We start from the raw sequence: 20446 nt of genomic DNA on the forward strand, positions 1-20446 counted from the left end.
ACCCCCACTGACTCAGGGTCCCTGACTGACTCGGGACCCCCACTGACTCAGGGTCCCTGACTGACTCGGGCCCCGCACTGACTCGGGCCCCCCAACTGACTCGGGGCCCCCTGACTGACCCGGGGTCATTGACTGACTTGGGACCCCTGACTGACCCGGGGTCACTGACTGACTTGGGACCCCCACTGACTCGGGGGACCCCTGACTGACTCGGGGCCACTGACTGACTCGGGACCCTCACTGACTTGGGACCCTCACTGACTCAGGAGCTCTGAGCAGCTTGGGCCTTGGTGCAACTGTACTTGTTGTAAGGTCCTAACCCTGCCTCTGGTCCACATCAGAGGAGTGGAAATCAAGGTGTTATCAAAGAGGGACACCTCCCTCACTCCATGGACTGAGTACTAGTTTGTTTCATGTTTTATAAACAAGGCTCTGATCCATTTGAGCAGTGGTCCTGTGGCACCTAATCTAGGCTTCAGTGCAGTACTGAGTGCTGGATTGTCGGAGGTGCCGTGGACATGACGTTAAACTGAAGCCCAACCCGCCTGCACTTCCCTCAAGCTGCACCACCAAAAAGTAGACAAACCATCATTCATCTTCTTATTGTTTGTGGGCATTGGCTGTGTGCAAAATGGCTGCCTCGGTGGTATACATATCAACAGTGACTGTGCTTCAAAGTAATTTCCAGTATGTGAAACACTCTCGGACGTTTCTGAGACACGATAAGGCATTCTCTCGCTCTCTATCTGTAAATACACATGTGCTTTCAACTGTCTCGGACCTTTATCACATGTAACAAAAGGACCAGGGAAGGAAGTTTTGATATTTCCTGTTATGGTGATTATTTTTCTGAGAATTGTGCGTAATGCACTTGTTTGAAAGACTGACGTATCTGATCGCCTGTTGCTGCCTTATTGTTTCTTCTGGTTGTTGAGCTTTGGTAACCATTGCTGGAGCTGGAACCGCGACTTACATCCAGACCCTATTTGACTGGCTTTGTTCGTTTTCAATAACTGAGCACTGTGTGAGCGTGGACTGCTGCACGTTTGAAGAAACAATCTTAGCCTCAACTGTCAACCTTGTCAATGTTGAACATTTCCAACTGCTTCACCCACTCCACTTTACTCCATTGGTTTGACTTATTGCAGTAACCATAGCAACATCTTCTCCCAGCTGCAAGGCAATGGTGTGCTGATGGAAGGCTGAGAAACAGGGACATGACAGGGAAAGATGTGTTTAAAATTGCTGTTTGACCATGCTTTCAGCCACTTATTAGTTCAAGCCCAATGGTCTTTGAAGCTCTTTCGATTCTGTGCACTTCAATGGCCCTTCAAGCCTCAGCCAGAACGGGCTGCCGATTTGAAATGATGATAAATTTATATGCTCTAGATGAATTTATACCCCATTAATGCTAAATTGGCAATCTCAGAGAGGTCTCTGAATGGTTATCATAGTCAGGATAAAAAAATGCCACACTGTTGAACTAGGTGGTGCTCATCTGATGTTTTGGCAGGGACACGTTGGGTCAGAGCAGAGCTTAATCCACGGACAGCCATGTTGTACCTGATCTGAGAGTGCCCGAAATGGAAAATGATTAATCCTCTTTAACTAACATCCCTCACCTCAATCAGCAAAAAAGTTCACAAAAAAAAAGGATAATTTCAACTTGGATTGTCAGCAGCGTGAATGGAGACACGACTGCAGCCGTGCTTGGAGTCTTTGGTCTGGAATTTCCTCGGACTTGCTCCCTCGCTTCATGGGAAATACGGTGGAAACCCTCGTTAACACGCATAAATGGGGATGCGTAAGAGGCCAGAATTGCGGGGGGAGGCAGAGTTCTCAGAGGATTGTAGGGCTGAAGGAGGCTACAGAGATTGGGAGGGGTGAGGCCATGGCGGAATTTGAGCACAAGGATGAGAATCTTAACTTTGAGGCCTTGTTGGACTGGGAGCCAGTTTAGATCATTAAGGCGAGTGTCTAACCTACAGCATCACCACAATAGCCTCCGAAAAGGAGAAGAAATGTTTATTACAAAGAGAAGTTGGAACCACAGGTTACCATATGACAGAATCAGGGGCCATTTGTTTTTACTGTACACCTTCAAGGTTTTATTTTAGATTTAATGGCTGTCAGATTCTGGAACAAAATGGCCATCTTTTGCATTAAGCAAACGCCAAAAGGAGCAAACCTCTTGGATACATTTACAACAGAAGTGAAAACCAATGAGGGAACTGTGCCCGCTCCCTCCACACATACACACATATAGTGAAATACACTTTTGTTTGTTTTTTCAAATCTTTCTCCTGTTCCTGAGTCTCCCTGCACCAAACAATGTGCCTCACTCAGAGGACAGGCTGCAGTCCTACTCCCAGGCCTATGCGAATTCTGCAAGGTAAGTGGACATTAAGTGACGTGTCAGACTGTCTTGGGTTGACTGACCTCCAGTTTAGCCTCCTTCTTTCCCTGGGGAGCCATGAAATCTTTCTCAGGACCTGTGTGTGAGGAATCACATTTGAATAAAAGACCCTGTAGTATATGTATGACCGTCTGTCCTAGCAAACACCAGCACAGCTCATGCAGCGGTAATCTTCTTGTAACTGTAACCTTCATGCAACTCCTGTACACTGTACTTATACCCTAGAAATGCACACCCTGACCACGGGGGGGTGAGCTTGTGGGAGACACTCCTCATCTGGGTTTCCAGGTATAAAAGGGGAGGTCCCACCCAGGGTCAGCACTCCTTGGTCCTGGGAATAAAGGTTAAGGTCACGTAGTGACTGTGTCTGCAGTACATGCCTCTTGCGAGTTTGTAGTATACCACATTTGTCAACGAGAAACGGGAATCACCGAACCACGAGGATGGCCACCGGTAGCACAGGGGAACGTTACTGTGTGGGTGAGGACTGGGACGACTTCGTGGAAAGACTCCAGCAGAGCTTTGTCACGAAGGACTGGCTGGGAGCGACAGCGGCTGACAAGCGGAGGGCGCATCTGCTGACCAGCTGCGGACCACAGATGTATGCGCTGATGAAAGACCTGCTCGCACCCCAAAAGCCAGCGGACAAGTCCTTTGAAGAGCTCAGCCAGCTGATCAGTGAGCACCTCAAGCCGGCGAGTAGCGTACACATGGCCCGGCACCGGTTCTACACACACTGGCGTCGGGAGGGACAATACATCTCGGACTTCGTTGTGGACCTGTGGCGCTTGGCCAGATTCTGTAAGTTCACAGACGCCTGCAGGGGGGAGATGTTGAGGGACTTTTTCATTGAGGGCATTAATCATGCCGGGATTTTCAGGAAGCTCATAGAGGCCAAGGACTTGACTTTAGAAGGGGCGGCGTTGATAGCTCAGACTTTCATGGCAGGGTAAGAGGAGACCAAGCAAATTTACGCGCGCAGCCCTGGTCCCAACGTGGCGATGGACCAGGGAGTTAACATTGTGAACGCGGCTACGGACCCCACAGGCAGGCAAGGGCATTTTGAAACCGCCCAGGCAGCAACAGACCCTGGGGTGGGCCCGCAATAGGGACAATGGAAAGGGGATTGGCAATTCATGCCATCACGAGGAACAATGTGTCCCATGATGGGAGGGACCATTAACACCCACCATCAGAGTGCTTAGAAACATTGGCAATCAGAGAGGAATGCCTGGTCACAGTCCCTTTGTTAACAACAATCTCAGCTCATGCTGGAGATGCGTGGGTAGACATACTGCGAAAAGCTGCAGGTTCCAGCAATATACCTGTAGGATTTGTAACGTCAGTACACACTTGGCCAGGATGTGCAAAAAGGCTGTGGCGAGGCTAATCTGCGAGACAGAGGAACCAGACGAGGGGTCTGCAATGCAGGATGATGCCTGGGGAAAAGCCATGGATGCTGAAGTTCAGCGGGTTCACGTGGCTGACGTCCACAGCTCATACACTAAAACGCCACCCATGATGATGAAAGTTTTATTGAATGGTATCCCAGTGCACATGGAGCTGGATACGGGAGCTCGCCAGTCACTTATGAGTGCCCAACAATTTGAGAGACTATGGCCAGCAGGCCCAAACTGGAACGCATTGACACGCAGCTACGCACGTACACCAAAGAGATCATCCCAGTGCTGGGCAGTGCAGACTTGGTGGTAACACATAATGGATCACAGAACCGGCTGCCACTCTGGATTATCCCGTGAAATGGCCCCGTGCTCTTGGGGAGGAGTTGGCTAGCCGAGATGAATTGGAAATGGGGAGATGTGCACGCCATTTCATCTGTGGAGCGAAGTTAATGCTCACAGGTCCTACAAAAATTCGGGTCACTGTTTCAACCCGGTGTCGGAACGCCAGACCAGTGCACCACAAAGCCAGAGCGGTGCCGTATGTGATGCGTGAGAAAATTGAAAGTGAATTGGACAGGCTGCTCAGAGAGGGCATAATTTCGGCCATTGAATTCAGCGACTGGGCAAGTCCCATCGTTCCTGTCCTTAAAGCAGATGGCTCGGTCAGGATTTGTGGCGACTACAAAGCCACCATCAACCGAGTGTCGCTGCAAGACCAATACCCGCTCCCGAGAGCAGAGGACCTTTTTGCCACGCTGGCAGGTGGCAATCTGTTCACGAAGCTGGACCTCACTTCAGCCTACATGACTCAGGAACTGGCTGAAGAATCCAAGCTTCTGGCCACCATCATGATGCACAAGGGATTATTTATCTACAACAGGTGTCCGTTTGGCATTCGTTCGGCGGCAGCTATCTTTCAGCGGAACATGGAAAGCTTGCTCAAATCCATTCCTGGAACAATCGTATTCAAAGACAACATCCTTATAACGGGTCGAGATACCAAGGAACACCTCCACAACCTGGAGGAGGTGGTACGCCGACTGGACCGGGTAGGCTTGTGGCTGAAAAAGGCCAAGTGTGTGTTTTTGGCCACAGAGGTCGAATATTTGGGCAGGAGGGTTGCCGCAGATGGGATCCGGCCCACTGAATCAAAAACGGAGGCGATCCGCCGGGCACCCAGGCCCAGCAACACGTCGGTGTTGCGATCATTCCTGGGACCTTTGAACTATTTCGGGAACTTTCTGCCGAACTTAAGCACATTGTTGGAGCCGTTACACATGCTGCTGTGCAAAGGTTGTGAATGGCTTTGGGGGGACTGTCAAGGACGGGCTTTCAATAAGGCGAGGAGCCTGCTGTGTTCTAACAAACTGTTGACTTTGTATGACCCCTGTAAAAAAAACATGGTTTTAACGTGTGATGCATCGCCCTACGGGGTTGGGTGCGTGTTGCAGCAGAGTAATGATGATGGTTGACTCCAACCGGTGGCTTATGCCTCCAGGTCGCTATCCCAGGCAGAGCATGGATATGGCATGGTCGAAAAGGAAGCACTCGCTTGTGTTTACAGTGTGAAAAAGATGCACCAGTACCTTTTCGGTAGACGGTTCGAGCTAGAGATGGACCACAAGCCATTAACATCCCTGTTGTCCGACAGCAAGGCTGTCAATGCCAATGCGTCAGCTCGCATACAGCGATGGGCTCTCACACTGGCTGCGTATGACTACACCATACGGCACCGGCCAGGCATCGCAAATTGCGCTGACATGCTCAGCAGGCTCCCACTGGCCACCACCGAGGGGGCAGCGGAGCAAAGCGCTGAGATGGTCATGGCCGTTGAGGCTTTTGACACCGCAGGCTCCCCCATCACAGCCCGCCAGATCAAACTCTGGACCAACAGAGACCCCCTCCTATCCATGATAAAGAAATGTGTCCTGACTGGGGATTGGGCACCTGCACACAGGGCATGCCCCGAGGAGGTCAGACCATTTCAGAGACGGATGGATGAACTCTCCATCCAAGCCGACTGCCTGCTCTGGGGCAGCCGGGTAGTCACGACGTGTGCCCAGCTGGGGAGTGCCCCCAGGGAGGCCCCACTCAGCCCGTGGCCCTGGCCCACCAGGCCATGGTTACGTATTCACGTAGACTATGCGGGCCCGTTCATGGGGAAAATGGTCTTGTTCATTGTCGATGCATACTCGAAATGGATCGAGTGCATCATATTAAACTCGTGCACAACATCCATCACCGTGGAGAGTCTGAGTATGGTTTTCGCGACCCACGGCTTGCCGGACATCCTGGTCAGCGACAATGGCCCGTGTTTCACCAGCCTTGAATTCTAGGAGTTTAGGTCGGGCAATGGTATCAAACAGGTCCGGACAGCACCGTTCAAGCGGCTTCCAATGGCCAGGCGGAACGTGCGGTCCAAGTCATAAAACAGGGCATGCTACGCATCCAAGGACCCTCCCTTCAGTACCGCCTATCACGCCTCCTGCTGGCCTACAGGTCCCGCCCGCACTTGCTCACGGGAGTCCCGCCCACGGAACTCCTCATGAAATGCATGCTTAAAACGCGGCTGTCCCTCATTCACCCAGCCCTGGCAGACATTGTTGAGGACAAGCACCAGTCCCAAACTGAGTTCCATGATCGAAACTCAAGGGGGAGGTGCATAGAAATGGATGACCCGGTATTTGTTCTTAACCATGCTTTGGGACCCAAGTGGCTTGAGGGCACAGTAATTGGCAAAGAAGGGAATAGGGTCATAGCGGTTAGACTAAACAATGGGCAGATATTCCGCAAACACTTGGACCAAGTAAAAAAAAAAGGTTCAGCATAGACACGGAGGAACCTGAAGAAGAGCACCCACACCACTGCCAGTGGACGAGCATAGAGGACAATCCACGGCATGCACAGTCCCTGCGGCCAGCCCGGACAGACCGGAATCACCTCAGGTGACAGAGACGCGTGCTGAGGCTCAGCCACCAGAGCCACAACTGCGGCGCTCCACGAGAGAGCGTTGACCACCTGAAAGACTTAACCTTTGACACAAAAAGATGTAAGGGGGGAGGTGATGTCATGTATGTAACCATGTAACTTTAACCTTCATGCAACTCCTGTACACTGTACTTATACCCTAGAAATGCACACCCTGACTACAGGGGGTGAACTTGTGGGAGACACTCCTCACCTGGGTTTCCAGGTATAAAAAGGGAGGTCCCACCCAGGGTCAGCACTCCTTGGTCCTGGGAATAAAGGTTAAGGTCACGTAGTGACTGTGTCTGCAGTACATGCCTCGTGTGAGTTTGTAGTACGGTGCAGGGACACCACATTCCAAGTGGTCAGAATTGTACAGTGTTATTTGGGACTAAATTGGCACTCCAATTGGAGAGGCCACAGGGTGGCTGCTGTGGGAAATAGGGAACATCATGCTGAGGTTTGCTCCTTTTGGCGTTTGCTTAATGCAAAAGATAGCCATTTTGTTCCAGAATCTGACAGCCATTAAGATAAAACCCTGAAAGTGTATAGTAAAAACAAATGGCCCCTAATTCTGTCATATGGTAACACGTGGTTCCAACTTCTCCTTGTAATAAACATTTCTTCTCCAGGAGGCTGTTGTGGTGATGCTGTGGGTTAGACACTCGCCTTAACGATCTAAACTGGCACCCGGTCCAACAAGGCCTCAAAGTTAAGATTCTCATCCTTGTGCTCAAATCCCTCCATGGCCTCACCCCTCCTAATCTCTGTAGTCTTCTCCAGCCCCTGCAGGAGCGGATGGTCTTCTGAGATACTGGTTGAGGTATATTTTTGGTGTATTAACCTGTCTTATAATTGATTGGGATTGCTGCCTGTTGACACCGGGAACGTGCTCTATTCCCAACACTACCAGCTCACATTGCTTTATGCTGTTGACTACAAGCATTCACCAAAATCAAACTTAAAGCATATGTGTGAGGAATCACATTACAACAGTGACTACACTTCAAAAGTACTTCATTGGCTGTTAACTGCTTTGAGATGTCCGGTGGTCGTGAAAGGCGCTATATAAATGCAAATCTTTATTTATGTGTTGTTCAAGGAGAATATGGTGGGAACTACCGTTTACTGCAGGTGAGTTGTGAAGGGTTGCTCACAATAGGAGAAAGCTGAAACTTTCTCTGGTCCCTGTTGTGTGTTTCCCATGTATTGTCGCTTTGAGGTTTTCCAAAGTCTAAAGGCATTTTTTTGTTTCAGGATGTGGAAAAGGAATACGTGGGATTCGCCACACTTCCCAATCAGGTTCATCGCAAATCAGTGAAGAAAGGCTTTGATTTCACGTTAATGGTAGCGGGTAAGAATGCTACTTGCTCACACTGCTTTAAACCTGTCGAACAAAATAACTATGCGCAATCCAACATAGTGAGGCTGTTTAATGCAAAAGTTCATTTGTTTTGTTTGTTTGTTTGTTTGATGTAGCCCTGAGCATGAAGGGTAAAAACTGGGAAACTGGGAAACTTCTGGGCAGCTCCTGAGAAGCAGGTATGACATGAATAAAAAGGAAAATTGTTGATGTTCTAGATTTTGAAATAGTCCAAAGCACAATCCTGAGATCTATAGCTCTGGTCAATATCTGTGCTGGAAAAGTATTGGACTCTGTTATAAGGAAAGCAATTCATGTGGTCCAAATGGAATAAAGACTTTGTTTATAAATTAATTCTCGGGATGTGGCCATCGCTGGCAAACCAGGCATTTATTGCCTGTCCTTGGATGCCCTTGAGAATGTGGTGATGGGCCTTCTTCTTGAACCACTGCAATCTGTGTGGTAAAGGTATGTCCACAATGCTGTTCGGTAGGGAGTTCCAAGATTTTGAACCAGTGATGATGAAGGAATGCCGATATATGTCAGGATGCTGTGTGACTTGGAGGGGAATTTGGAAGTTATGGTGTTCCCATGCACTTACTGCCCTTGTCTTTCTAGATAGTGGAGATTGTGAGCTTAGGAGGCTCTGTTGAAGAAGCTTTTGCGAGTTGCTGCAGTGCATCCTGTAGATAGTGCACACTGCAGCCATGGTACATCGGTGGGGGAGGGGAGTGGATTCCAAGCAAACATGGAATTATGGCTCAGTGGGTGCAACCCCAGGCAAGATCTTAATTATAGAACTCCTGGTCTATGTTGAATTAGCTGACCTCAGCTGGGGCAGCAGTAAGCCTGCTACAGTTAGCCTAAATATCCTCGAGCTAGGGAGTCAAAAGTAAACCAGGGTTTCTGCCCCAGAGCGTCATCTCATGACCCCGGTGGTAACTGCATGGTGCTGAATTTCCTCAGAGCTCTTCCCAAAGTGCCAGTATAGTTTTGCAGTACTGACGGAGTGCGACACTGTTGAAGATGCTACCTTTTGGATATGACGTTAAACTGCACCTCTGTCTGCCCTTAGATCCCATGGTGCTATTCGAAGAAGAGTAGGCGAGTTATCCCTGGTGTCCTGGCCAACATTTATTCCTCAATCAACATCACTAAAACGAATCATTTAGTCATTTAGCACATTGCTGTTTGTGGGACCTTGCTGTGTGTAAATTGGCTGCAGTGTTTCCTCCATGTGGGCAGTGATTATACTTTAAAAGTACTTCATTGGCTGTAAAGTGCTTTGAGACGTCCTGAGGTTGTGAAAGACGCTTTATAAATGTAGGTTTGATCTTTCTTTGCTGGAAACCCTATTTATGAGCGTAAATGGGGTGTCCGCTGAAATTCCAGTGATGGAGTGAGAAAAGCCCTGAGGAAATCCATCCCCTTCCCTTATGCTTGGATGTTGTCTGGCAGCCCCATATGTGATACCACCCCCACCCCCACTCTGCCCATAGCTAGGAGCCAGTCATGGCCACTCAGGTAAAGTATGAAGAGAGGCCAGCAGGCATTGGCTCGCACTCCAACCTGAGTGGGGTGTCTTCAGGAGCGGAGGGAAGAAAATGGTGGGGAAGAAGGTGGGGGAGTTAAAAAAAAAAGTAATGCAGACAATACTGCATAACTACCTCAGACAGATGGGAAACGGTGAACATTTCAAGGTTATGTTCTTTTCAAGGGTTGTGTATCAGAATATTGTCTGTCATCTACTACTCCCAAAGTTGATTATATTTCAAAAGAGAAAGTGTTGAAAGTTAACAGCTGGCCAGTCAGTCTCTTAAAAGTAAAAGACAAGGGCCTGAATTTTTGGGTCTTCTCCGCGCTGATTTTCACCCTGGGGTGGCAACAATGGCGGCGTCAGCCTCCAGCACTGCGCAGCGATCCTCAGCTCCGGTTTAACGGCAGCACGGTCCAGCACCACCCGGAACAGCTCCGCCGGTGTGCAATGCTCCTGGTTGCGACACCGAGTGAGTTTTGATTCTTGCCCGACCCGGATGCCCCAAACCGCGCCTCGCACTGACCGCCTGAGAAAATGGGCGGTCCAGCCATCCCATCAGCGAAGAGGTAAGTAATCGACTCCTAAGGTAAGTGTGATTGTTTTTTCTTTTCATTTATTTTGCGATTTGTGTTATGGTGGCGTGGGCAATGTTTTGGGAATGTTTTTGTGGGGTGTTTTTTATTTCCCCCTCCCCCACCTGAGGCCTCTCTCGGAGCGCTCCCGGCCCAGATCTTTAGCTCGGGAGTTTCCCATCCTTGCGCCCAGAGAGGTGTACAACGCCTCCCTTAGCGCTGCGGCCCCTGACGCAGGGCCCAGCTGCCCAAACTTACAGACTGAGGCGCAAACTATTCCCCGCCGTTAACTTTCCCGCCCCACCACCATTATCGCTCCAAAAACATCAAAGCTGAAAATCCAGCCTAAGAGATCTGGATCTTCCATGGGGTTCTCCCAGTCTCCTGCTGTGAGTTTGTTAGATCGGTGGTCCCGGGAGAAACAGCATGAACGCTCGTTTTTAACCATTTCTAACCTTTCTAAGGGGGTTCTGCTGATCTCCTGCCATAGTTACAGAATTCCCATGGGATTTCAGGGCCAAAACACTTTGAGTGGGACTTTTCATTAGAACACTCAATTATGTTCATGTGACACATTTTGTGTGACCTCAATAATAAAGACCGTGGAGGTGAAATTGAACATGGGTGGCGACGCAAAGCAGGGTCACTTGTCATGCGCTCCTCCTGATCTTCAGATCCAACAACTGGGCTTATATTCACTGGAGTTCAGAAGAATGAGAGGGCATCTCATAGAAACGTTTAAAATTCTGATGGGTTTAGACAGGTTAGATGCAGGAAGAATGTTCCCAATGTTGGGGAAGTCCAGAACCAGGGGTCACAGTCTAAGGATAAGGGGTAAGCCATTTAGGACTGAGATGAGGAGAAACTTCTTCACCCAGAGAGTGGTGAACCTGTGGAATTCTCTACCACAGAAAGTTGTTGAGGCCAATTCACTAAATATATTCAAAAAGGAGTTAGATGTCGTCCTTACTACTAGGGGGATCAAGGGGTATGGCAAGAAAGCAGGAATGGAGTACTGAAGTTGCAAGTTCAGCCATGAACTCATTGAATGGCAGTGCAGGCTCGAAGGGCCAAATGGCCTACTCCTGCACCTATTTTCTATGTTTCTATTCACTTCAATAGAACTGATTATCCTGCATGTCAAGGTGCTGTGTGTCTTGGAGGGGAACTTGGAGGGGAAATTCCCATTATGCCTGTTGTGTTCCCCCGCCATGTCCAATTTCATCCCCATTCTAACTTAACACTGTTGGTGATGGTTGTTGGATACTATCAAGTTATCATCTTTTGAACATCATCATATATTTTGACATGCAGAAAGACTTTTATAACTTCCTTCGCACGAAGTTTATGGCCAATCTGAAAGGTCCAGGCAGAAAGGGGGAAGTTGTAAATCTGATCATACAGTCTATTGCTATTCAGTTGAGTTTGTTTAATCTGAATTGTCAGATAATTCAATTTTGCTCGAAAGAAGTCTCCAGGACAGTTTGATTACAGCTGCTTATTTTGAATTACCAGATCATTACCGGATTAAAAGAAAAAATCAGATTGTCTTTAAACTACTGTACTGTAATAGAATCATAGAATGATACAGCACAGAAGGAGGCCATTTGGCCCATCTTGTGCCAGCTCTTTGAAAAAGCTGTGCAATTAGACTCATTCCCTTGCTCTTTCCCCATAGACATGCAGATTTTTCCATTTCAATTATTTATCCTATTCTCTTTTGAAAGTTATTATTGAATCTGCTTCCACTATCCTTTCAGGCAGTGGATTATTGAATCTGCTTTCACCGCCCTTTCAGGAAGCGGATTCCAGATCATAACAATTCACTGTGTAAATGTTCTTTTCCTCATGTTGCCCCTGTTTATTTTGCCAATCACCTTAAATCTGTGCCCTCTAGATACTGACCTTTCTGGCACTGGATACACTTTCTCCTTACTTGTGCCTTACTATTGTCAGCTGTGGCTCAATGGGTAGCACTCTCGCCTCTGAGTCGCAAGGTTGTGGTTTCAAGTCCCATTCCAAAGACTTGAGCACAAAAATAAAGGCTGACACTTGAGTGTAGTGCTGACAGAGTGCTGCACTGTTGGAGGTGCCAGATGAGATGTTAAACCTAATAAATAATGTCTGCTTTTTAAGGTGGACGTAAAGGATCCTATGGCACTATTTCGAAGCAGAGCAGGGGAGTTATCCCTGGTGTTCTGGCCAATATTTATCCCTCAAACAGCACCACAAAAACATATTATCTGGTCATTATTAAATTGCTGCTTGTGGAAGCATGCTGTGTGCAAATTAGCTGCTGCATTTCCTACATTACAACAATGACTACATTTCAAAAAGTACTTAATTGGCTCTAAGGCGCTTTGGGACATCCTGAGGTTGTGAACAGCGCTATATAAATAAATACAAGTCTTTTTTTCTTTTTACTCTATTAAAACTGTTAGTGATTTTTGAACACCCCTATCAAATCTCTCCTTTGCCTTCTCTGCTCTAATAGAGAACAACCCCAGTTATTCTAGTCTCTCCACATAACTGCAGTCGTCGTCCATGATACAATTCTAGTAAATCTCCTCTGCACCCTCCCTAAGGCCTTGACATCCTTCTGAACATGTGGTGTCCAGAATGGAACACAATACTCCAGTTGGGGTCTAACCAGTGTTTTATAAAGGTTTAGCATAACTCCTTGCTTTTGTACTCTATGCCTCTATTTATAAAGACACTATCCTTATCAACACATTTCGTTACTTCATCAAAGAACTCAATCAAGTTAGTGAAACACAATTTGTGTTTAACAAATCTGTGCTGGTTTTCATTTTTAACTGCATTCTCACCTTGTCCTGTCACCTTCAAAGATTTGTGCACATACACCTCCAGGTCTCTGTTCTTGCATCCTCTTTAAAATTGTACCATTTAGTGTATATTACCTCTCCTCATTCTTCTTAGCAAAATTAATCACTTTACACTTCACTGCGTTAATTTAATCTGCCATGTAACAAAGAAAGAAAGGTTTTAGGTGAATGAGCTATGAAGAAAAGGTTACAATGTGTAAATCACTGAGTTTCACATAGACAGACTGGTGCGCGAGTGGAATTAACAAATTTGCTGATGGTGAGATGTATTTGAATAAATTAGCCCTCCCCAGGCATGTGTTTTAAATTCATTGTTCTTCCCTTCACAGGAGAGTCAGGGCTGGGGAAGTCCACTTTGGTTAAGAGTCTCTTCCTTACAGATCTTTACAAAGACAGGAAACTTCTCAATGCTGAAGGTAAGAGCTGAGGCCTTTTTGCAGGGAAGATAGACATTGCAGTGGGGTGGGGGCAGTGAAAGTATGCGCTGCCATTTTAGACTAAATGCCAGGATGTGCCCACTGGGAACTTCACCTCTGACCTCAACGGAGGATGTAGGGTTGCGGGAGGTTCCATCTTGTTGGGTGCCTGCAACACTATGGGTGCCCTCCATAGTGGGGTGTGGCTGGGTGATAGAAGTGACAGTGACCTGCAGCTGCTCGTTTGATTGATCACTGTCCCACTCCACAAATCTTTAATACCACATCCTCTTGTGAAGGGGGCTGATTCAGTTCAGTTGTCTTTCTTTGGAGGTCTAGGCTAGGAGCTTGACCCCTAAATTGGTCCCTACTTTTGCTTGCTGTGAGACCAGTACTCCTCCTTTCATCCAAAGCACTGCTTCCCTGATCTGATGGATCCCAGCCCATGGCTGAAGAGACTACCGGATTGGGATTGCCATCCCCCACCGCCCCCCTCACCACTGCACCCCCTCTGAATTAGGGCAACATATATGAAGCGGATGGAGGTTCTTGCCATTATTACACATATTTAATCATTCATTAAAAAAAGCTGGAGTGCCAGAGTACAGGCGGATAGCTATTGTTATAGCTATATTTAAGAAAGGAGATAGAATATGTCATCTCGGATTTATTGAAATCACCAAGTACAGATATCACACTTGGAGGGGTGGGGAGAGCTTATGTATTAATTGGGTTTGAAGGAGCTTGCTGCTCACATTTTCCCCAACTTTTTTTTACAGAGAGGATTAACCAAACAGTGGAGATTATAAAGCACACGGTGGACATTGAAGAGAAAGGTGTCAAACTAAAGTTGACGATAGTTGACACGCCTGGATTTGGAGATGCGGTGAACAACATTCAAAGGTGTGTACATATCCAACATCACTGAGGATTCGGTTACCATGGAGATGTGAACAGATATCTGACATACCTGAGGATACAGTTACTACAAATAAGCGATGACAACGACACTAAGTTAGATGGCACAGTAAATAGTGTAGATGGGAGCAGAAAGTTGCAAAGGGACATTGATAGAGTAAGTGAGTGGGCAAAACTGTGGCAGATGGAGTTCAATGTGGGAAAGTGTGCCGTCCATCACTTTGGACCTAAGAAAGATAGATCGGAGTATTTTCCAAATGGCAAGAAGCTGGGAAATGTGGAGAAGTAGAGATTTAGGGGTCCAAGTACAGAAATCACTATAAGCTAGTGGACAGATACAAAAAATAATTTAAAAGGCTAATGAAATGTTGGCCTTTACCTCAAGAAGGCTGGAATACACAGGAGTATAAGTTATGTTACCGCTGTACAGAGCTCTGGTTAGACCCCATGTGGACACTGCGTTCAGTTCTGAGCACAGCACCTCAGGAAGGATATATTGGCCTTGGACAAGGTGCAATGCAGATTCACCAGACTGATATCGGAACAAAAAAGGTCAAAATATGAGGACAGATTGCATTGGCTAGCCTTGTATTCTCTTGAATGTAGACGATTAAGGGGTGATCTAATTGAGATGCTTAAGATAATGAAATGAGTTGATAGGGTAGATTAAAAAAATCTATTTCCTCTGATGGGGGAGTCCAGGATACGGGGGCATAACCTAAAATTACAGCTAGGCCATTCAGGCGTGATGTCAAGAAGCACTTCTTCACACAAAGGTTAGTGGAAATGTGGAACACTCTCCTCCAAAAAGCTGTTGAGGCTGGGGGTCAATTGAAAATTTCAAAACTGAGCTTAATAGAATTCTGTTAACAAGGGTATTGAGGGTTACAGAATCAAGGCGCATAGATGGAGTTAATATACAGATCAACCATGATCTAATTAAATGGCGGAACAGGCTCGAAGGGCTGAATAGCCTACTCCTGTTCCTTTCTATGTAAGTGAATATTACATACTATTTACAGTACAGAACCAGGCCATTCAACAGAATGTGCTCCATACGAGCCTCCTCCCACCTTACTTCATCTTACCCTTTCACCATATTATTTTATTTCTTCCTCATGTACTTATCTAGTTTCCCCTTAAATGCATCTGTTCTATTTGCTTCAACTACTCCATGTAGTAACAAATTCCACATTCTAACCACTCTGAGTAAATATGTTTCTTCTGAAGTCCTTATTGGATTTAAAAGTTATTAGAGTTAATCATTGGAATTCATACAATGTTACTGGAGTATGGTTACTATAGAGATATGCATTTGGCAGTACATAAAACAAGCCTCAATATCAGACTATAATCTCTACATGTATTTTGTTCCCCTTTTCTCCAATTTTTTTTATAAACCCCCTTTTTTTCTCTTTCCCATTGCAGCTGGTGAAGATTCTGCCATTCACACCCCATCTAGACTCATCGTTTGTTTCCTAACTTGTGCCATTACCATCTCATTTTTGCCCATCATTCCTTTTGTCTCTAAAATCTCTCCTGCCTTCCACCCGATCACAGACCTTTCCTTTTGTTCGTTCCTCCCCTCCCCCTTTCAGTGCCTCTGCTCTTCCTTAAGACTCTGTTACATCTCAAAATTTTCCAGTTCTGACAAAGATTCACAGACCCAAAATGTTAACTCTGTTTCTCTGCACAGATGCTGCCTGACCTGCTGAGATTTCCAGCACTTTCTGTTTTTATTTCAGATTCCAGCTTTTGCCTCAATATTTGTATCAGAATTTATACAAGAAGTGCTACAGGTTTCTTATTTGAACTGTCCACACAGAATATGAGCAGTGAAACTCAGTGCACAGCTTGTTCTGTTTGTGGAGCTTTTGCCCAGAAAATGTCAGCACCTCGATCTCTGTGCCTTCTGTGCAGGGCGTTATCTGAACTATGACTTGTCGAACTAGCAGTTCTGAGGCAAGAATTAACCCTTTATTCTCTGGCAGAGAATTTATGGCTTTTCTCGGTTGGCCATTTAAAAAAAGTTTTGTACACACGTACTGTGATGCTAACACACACTCCAATTATAATAACAGAGCTAACTCAGCTGTCAGTCATCTTAGTATTGTGCATTCAAAATAGGTGGTTATTGAAGAAAACATTAAAAACTGTAAATTTCCTCTGCACTGGGTGCAGCGTGCTCTTTATAAACAAGTTGAAGACCAGAGCCAAATTAATCATTCTTGAGACCCTGGCCACCAAGAACAGCAGGGACTCCTTTGCACCCCACAATCTTCACATCGGGTGGGGGGGATAATTAAAACCTCCCCCAAAGCTGGGAGAAGACTGGGCTGCTGCTCTCATGCATTGGGACTTGCAGCTGTTGACGGGCGGCTTCTTCCTGTGAGATCGGGGGCGGGGTGGGGAGGCTGATCTCCTCGGGTTGTAGCTGGTGGGTTGCCTATTGGGCAAGGCTCGCCCCACCCAATACCCCCCTCCCCTCCCCCCACCCAATACCCCCCTCCCCTCCCCCCACAGCCATGTTTTGCTGAGGGCCCTGGGAACTGGCTCCGCAGGCCTGTGCGATAATGCGCTCTTGTTTAACACAAAAAGAACTTGCATTTATACCGCACCGTTCACATGCTCAGGACGTCCCAAAGTGTTTCATCGCCAATTCATTACTTCTGATTTCTCACTGTAACCTCGGCAGAAACCATCAGTGAAACAGCTGGAAACAGCCATTTATGCCATTGCCTTTGATGGTTCTGATGGTCTCCAGCCAAAATTACAGTGGACCTTGCAGGGCACGGTTGTTTTATGTGCAAATGCAGAAATCAATTTTTACATGGCAAGGCCGACAGAGCAATGCGATAAATCACCAAATATTCTCTTTTTGGGGGATGTTGGTTGATCAATAAATGTTGGCCAGGACACCTGGAGAACATTCCTGCTCTTTTATTTTTGCATGGTGCACCTGAGCAGGGAGCCCAACCTTGGTTTAACATACAAAAGTGACAGGCAGAAAAAGACCAGCTGGGCCATCGAGCCTGTCCCATACAGTTATGTTGCAGTTAAGCATCGACCCCCAATACTCCCACCCACAAGTAGCCATGTAATCTCTTAGAAGAACACATAAAACCCTAGGCAAATTTGGGGAAAAGAACTCTGGGAGATATTAATTCAGGGAGGTAATAGTGACCATGAAGCACATCGCCCAATGTCCCACCTACCTATTGTACTCAATGATATCAGTCCAGACAGGAAATCATGCAACTCCCTTCTTAACATTAGCAGCGATCGCACACTTGCTGCACGAGCCAGCAACCTACTTAAAAGATACAGGATCCTGTGTGAAAAGAAAACCAACTGAACTTTAATCTAGTTCTATGCTTATGATTTTATACCCATGTCCCTTGGTTCACCCTGAATAATCTAATTCAAATAATTTAGCCACACAGACACAGACCAGTCCCTGCATAAGTCTACGGTTTTCTACAATAAGAGAGGGAGCCTATCATGATAACTAAGGCCTTTTAAATTGGGTATCATTCTTCTCTGAACCTGACCGAGGGCCATGCGGCTCTCTGTCGGCCGGCGCGGACACGATGGGCCGAAATGGACTCCTTCTGCGCTGTAAATTTCTATTCTTCGATGTTTCTATCTAATGTCTCATTACATGACGAGACAATCTGTTTTTGGGAAAGTTGGTTGAGAGATAAATGTTGGTCAGGAGACGGGAGAGCTCCCATGCTCTATTTTTAAATGGTGCACCTGAGCAGGCAGCCCAGCCTTGCTTTAAAATTCGGCATACAAAGGTGACAGACAGGAAAAGACCAGCAAAATCATGAAGACGAGCAGAGACCCGCAAAATAATTGCAGCCAAATTAGTATCTTTATTGCAATAGTACTTGTTTGGTCTGTTTTCATCATCTTCGTCTGTAGAATTAATGCTGATGTCCTGCCTTCTCTCTCTCTCTCTCTCTCTCCCCCTCCCTCACTCTCCCAACATTTTCCTTCCTCTCTCTCACTCTCCCTGCCACCCGCTCTCCCCCTCTCCTACCTCCCTCTGTCCATCCCACCCTCTCTCTCCCTCCCACTCTACCCCTCTCTCTCCCTTCCTCCATCATCTCCCTCCCTCCCTATCTCTCTCTCCCTCTTTCCCCCTCCCCCTTCTTCCCTTTACTCCTATCCCTCCCTCTTACCCCCATCCCTCCATTCCCTCTTTCCCGCCCCTGCCTCTTACCCCCCTCCGTCCCCCCTCCCTCCCTCTTCCCCCCCCTTCCTCCCTCTTCCCCCCCTCCCTCCCTCTTCCCCCCCAACCTCCCTCTTCCCCCCCTCTCCCTCCCTCTTTCCCCCCTCCCTCCCTCCCTCTTTCCCCCCTCCCTCCCTCTTTCCCCCCTCCCTCCCTCTTCCCCCCCCTCCCTCCCTCTTCCCCCCTCCCTCCCTCCCTCTTTCCCCCCTCCCTCCCTCCGTTCTTTCCCCCCTCCCTCCCTCTTCCCCCCCCTCCCTCTTCCCCCCCCTCTTCCCCCCCTACCTCCCACTTCCCCCCTCCCTCTTCCCCCCTCCCTCTCTCTTCCTCCCTCCCTCCCTCTTTCCCCACTCCCTCTCTCCCTCTTCCCCACACCCTCCCTCCCTCTTTTCCCACACCCTCACTCCCTCTTCCCCCCCTCCCTCCCTCTTCCCCCCCTCCCTCCCTCCCTCTTTCCCTCCCTCCCCTACCTCCCTCTTTCCCCCCCTCCCTCCCTCTTTCTCCCTCCCACTTCCCCCCCTCCCTCCCTCTTCCCCCCCCTCCCTCCCTCTTTCCCCCTCCCTCCCTCCGTTCTTTCCCCCCTCCCTCCCTCTCCCCCCCCCTCTTCCCCCCCTACCTCCCACTTCCCCCTCCCTCTTCCCCCCTCCCTCTCTCTTCCTCCCTCCCTCCCTCTTTCCCCACTCCCTCTCTCCCTCTTCCCCACACCCTCCCTCCCTCTTTTCCCACACCCTCACTCCCTCTTTCCCCCCCTCCCTCCCTCTTCCCCCCCTCCCTCCCTCCCTCTTTCCCTCCCTCCCCTACCTCCCTCTTTCCCCCCCTCCCTCCCTCTTTCTCCCTCCCACTTCCCCCCCTCCCTCCCTCCCACTTTCCCCTCCCTCCCACTTTCCCCCCCTCGCTCCCACTTTCTCCCCCCCTCCCTCCCACTTTCTCCCCCCTCCTTCCCACTTTCCCCCTCTCCCTCCCTCTTTCCCCCTCCTCCCCTCCCTCCTTCCCTCTTCCCTCCCTCCTTCCCTCCCTCCCTCCATCTTCCCCCCCCCTCCCTCCCTCTTTCCCCCCCCTCCCTCCCTCTTTCCCCCCCTCCCTCCCTCTTTCCCCCCCTCCCTCCCTCTTCCCCCCCTCCCTCCCACTTTCCCCCTCTCCCTCCCTCTTTCCCCCTCCTCCCCTCCCTCCTTCCCTCCCTCCCTCCCTCTTTCCCCCTCCCTCCCTCTTTCCCCCCCTCCCTCCCTCTTTCCCCCCCTCCATCCCTCTTTCCCCCCTCCCTCCCTCTTTCCCCCCCCTCCCTCCCTCCCTCCCTCTTTCCCCCTCCCCTTCTTCCCTTTACCCCTATCCCTCCCTCTTTCCCCCATCCCTCCATTCCCTCTTTCCCGCCCCTGCCTCTTACCCCCCTCCGTCCCCCCTCCCTCCCTCCTCGCCCCCTCTCTCCCTCTTCCCCCCCTCCCTCTTCCCCCCTCCCTCTTCCCCCCTCCCTCTTCCCCCCCCTCCCTCTTCCCCTCCCTCCCTCTCTCTCCCCCCTCCCTCCCTCTTCCCCTCCCCTCCCTCCCTCTTCCCCTCCCCTCCCTCCCTCTTCCCCTCCCCTCCCTCCCTCTTCCCCTCCCCTCCCTCCCTCTTTCCCCCCCATCCTCCCTCTTTCCCCCCCCTCCCTCCCTCTTTCCCCCCTCCCTCCCTCTTTCCCCCCCTCCCTCCCTCTTTCCCCCCCTCCACTTTCCCTCCCTCCCTATTTCCCCCCCTCCACTTTCCCTCCCTCCCTACCTCCCTCCCTCCGTTCTTTCCCCCC

At 48.8% G+C, this 20446-nt stretch overlaps 1 protein-coding gene across 2 annotated transcripts in view; it reads left to right on the forward strand.

Moving 5' to 3' along the window:
- septin5a (septin 5a) overlaps positions 1-20446 on the forward strand; it is a 100173-nt gene that overhangs the window by 64895 nt on the left and 14832 nt on the right. For both annotated transcript variants that reach the window (XM_070887599.1, XM_070887598.1), the window contains exons 2-4: positions 8044-8140; positions 13434-13520; positions 14300-14423. In XM_070887599.1, coding sequence (XP_070743700.1) covers positions 8131-8140; positions 13434-13520; positions 14300-14423 — 221 coding nt within the window. In that variant the 5' untranslated portion in view covers positions 8044-8130. The remainder of the gene's footprint in view (positions 1-8043; positions 8141-13433; positions 13521-14299; positions 14424-20446) is intronic.

This window comes from Pristiophorus japonicus, chromosome 8 (assembly GCF_044704955.1).
Source record: "Pristiophorus japonicus isolate sPriJap1 chromosome 8, sPriJap1.hap1, whole genome shotgun sequence".
Taxonomy (NCBI): Eukaryota; Metazoa; Chordata; class Chondrichthyes; family Pristiophoridae; genus Pristiophorus; species Pristiophorus japonicus.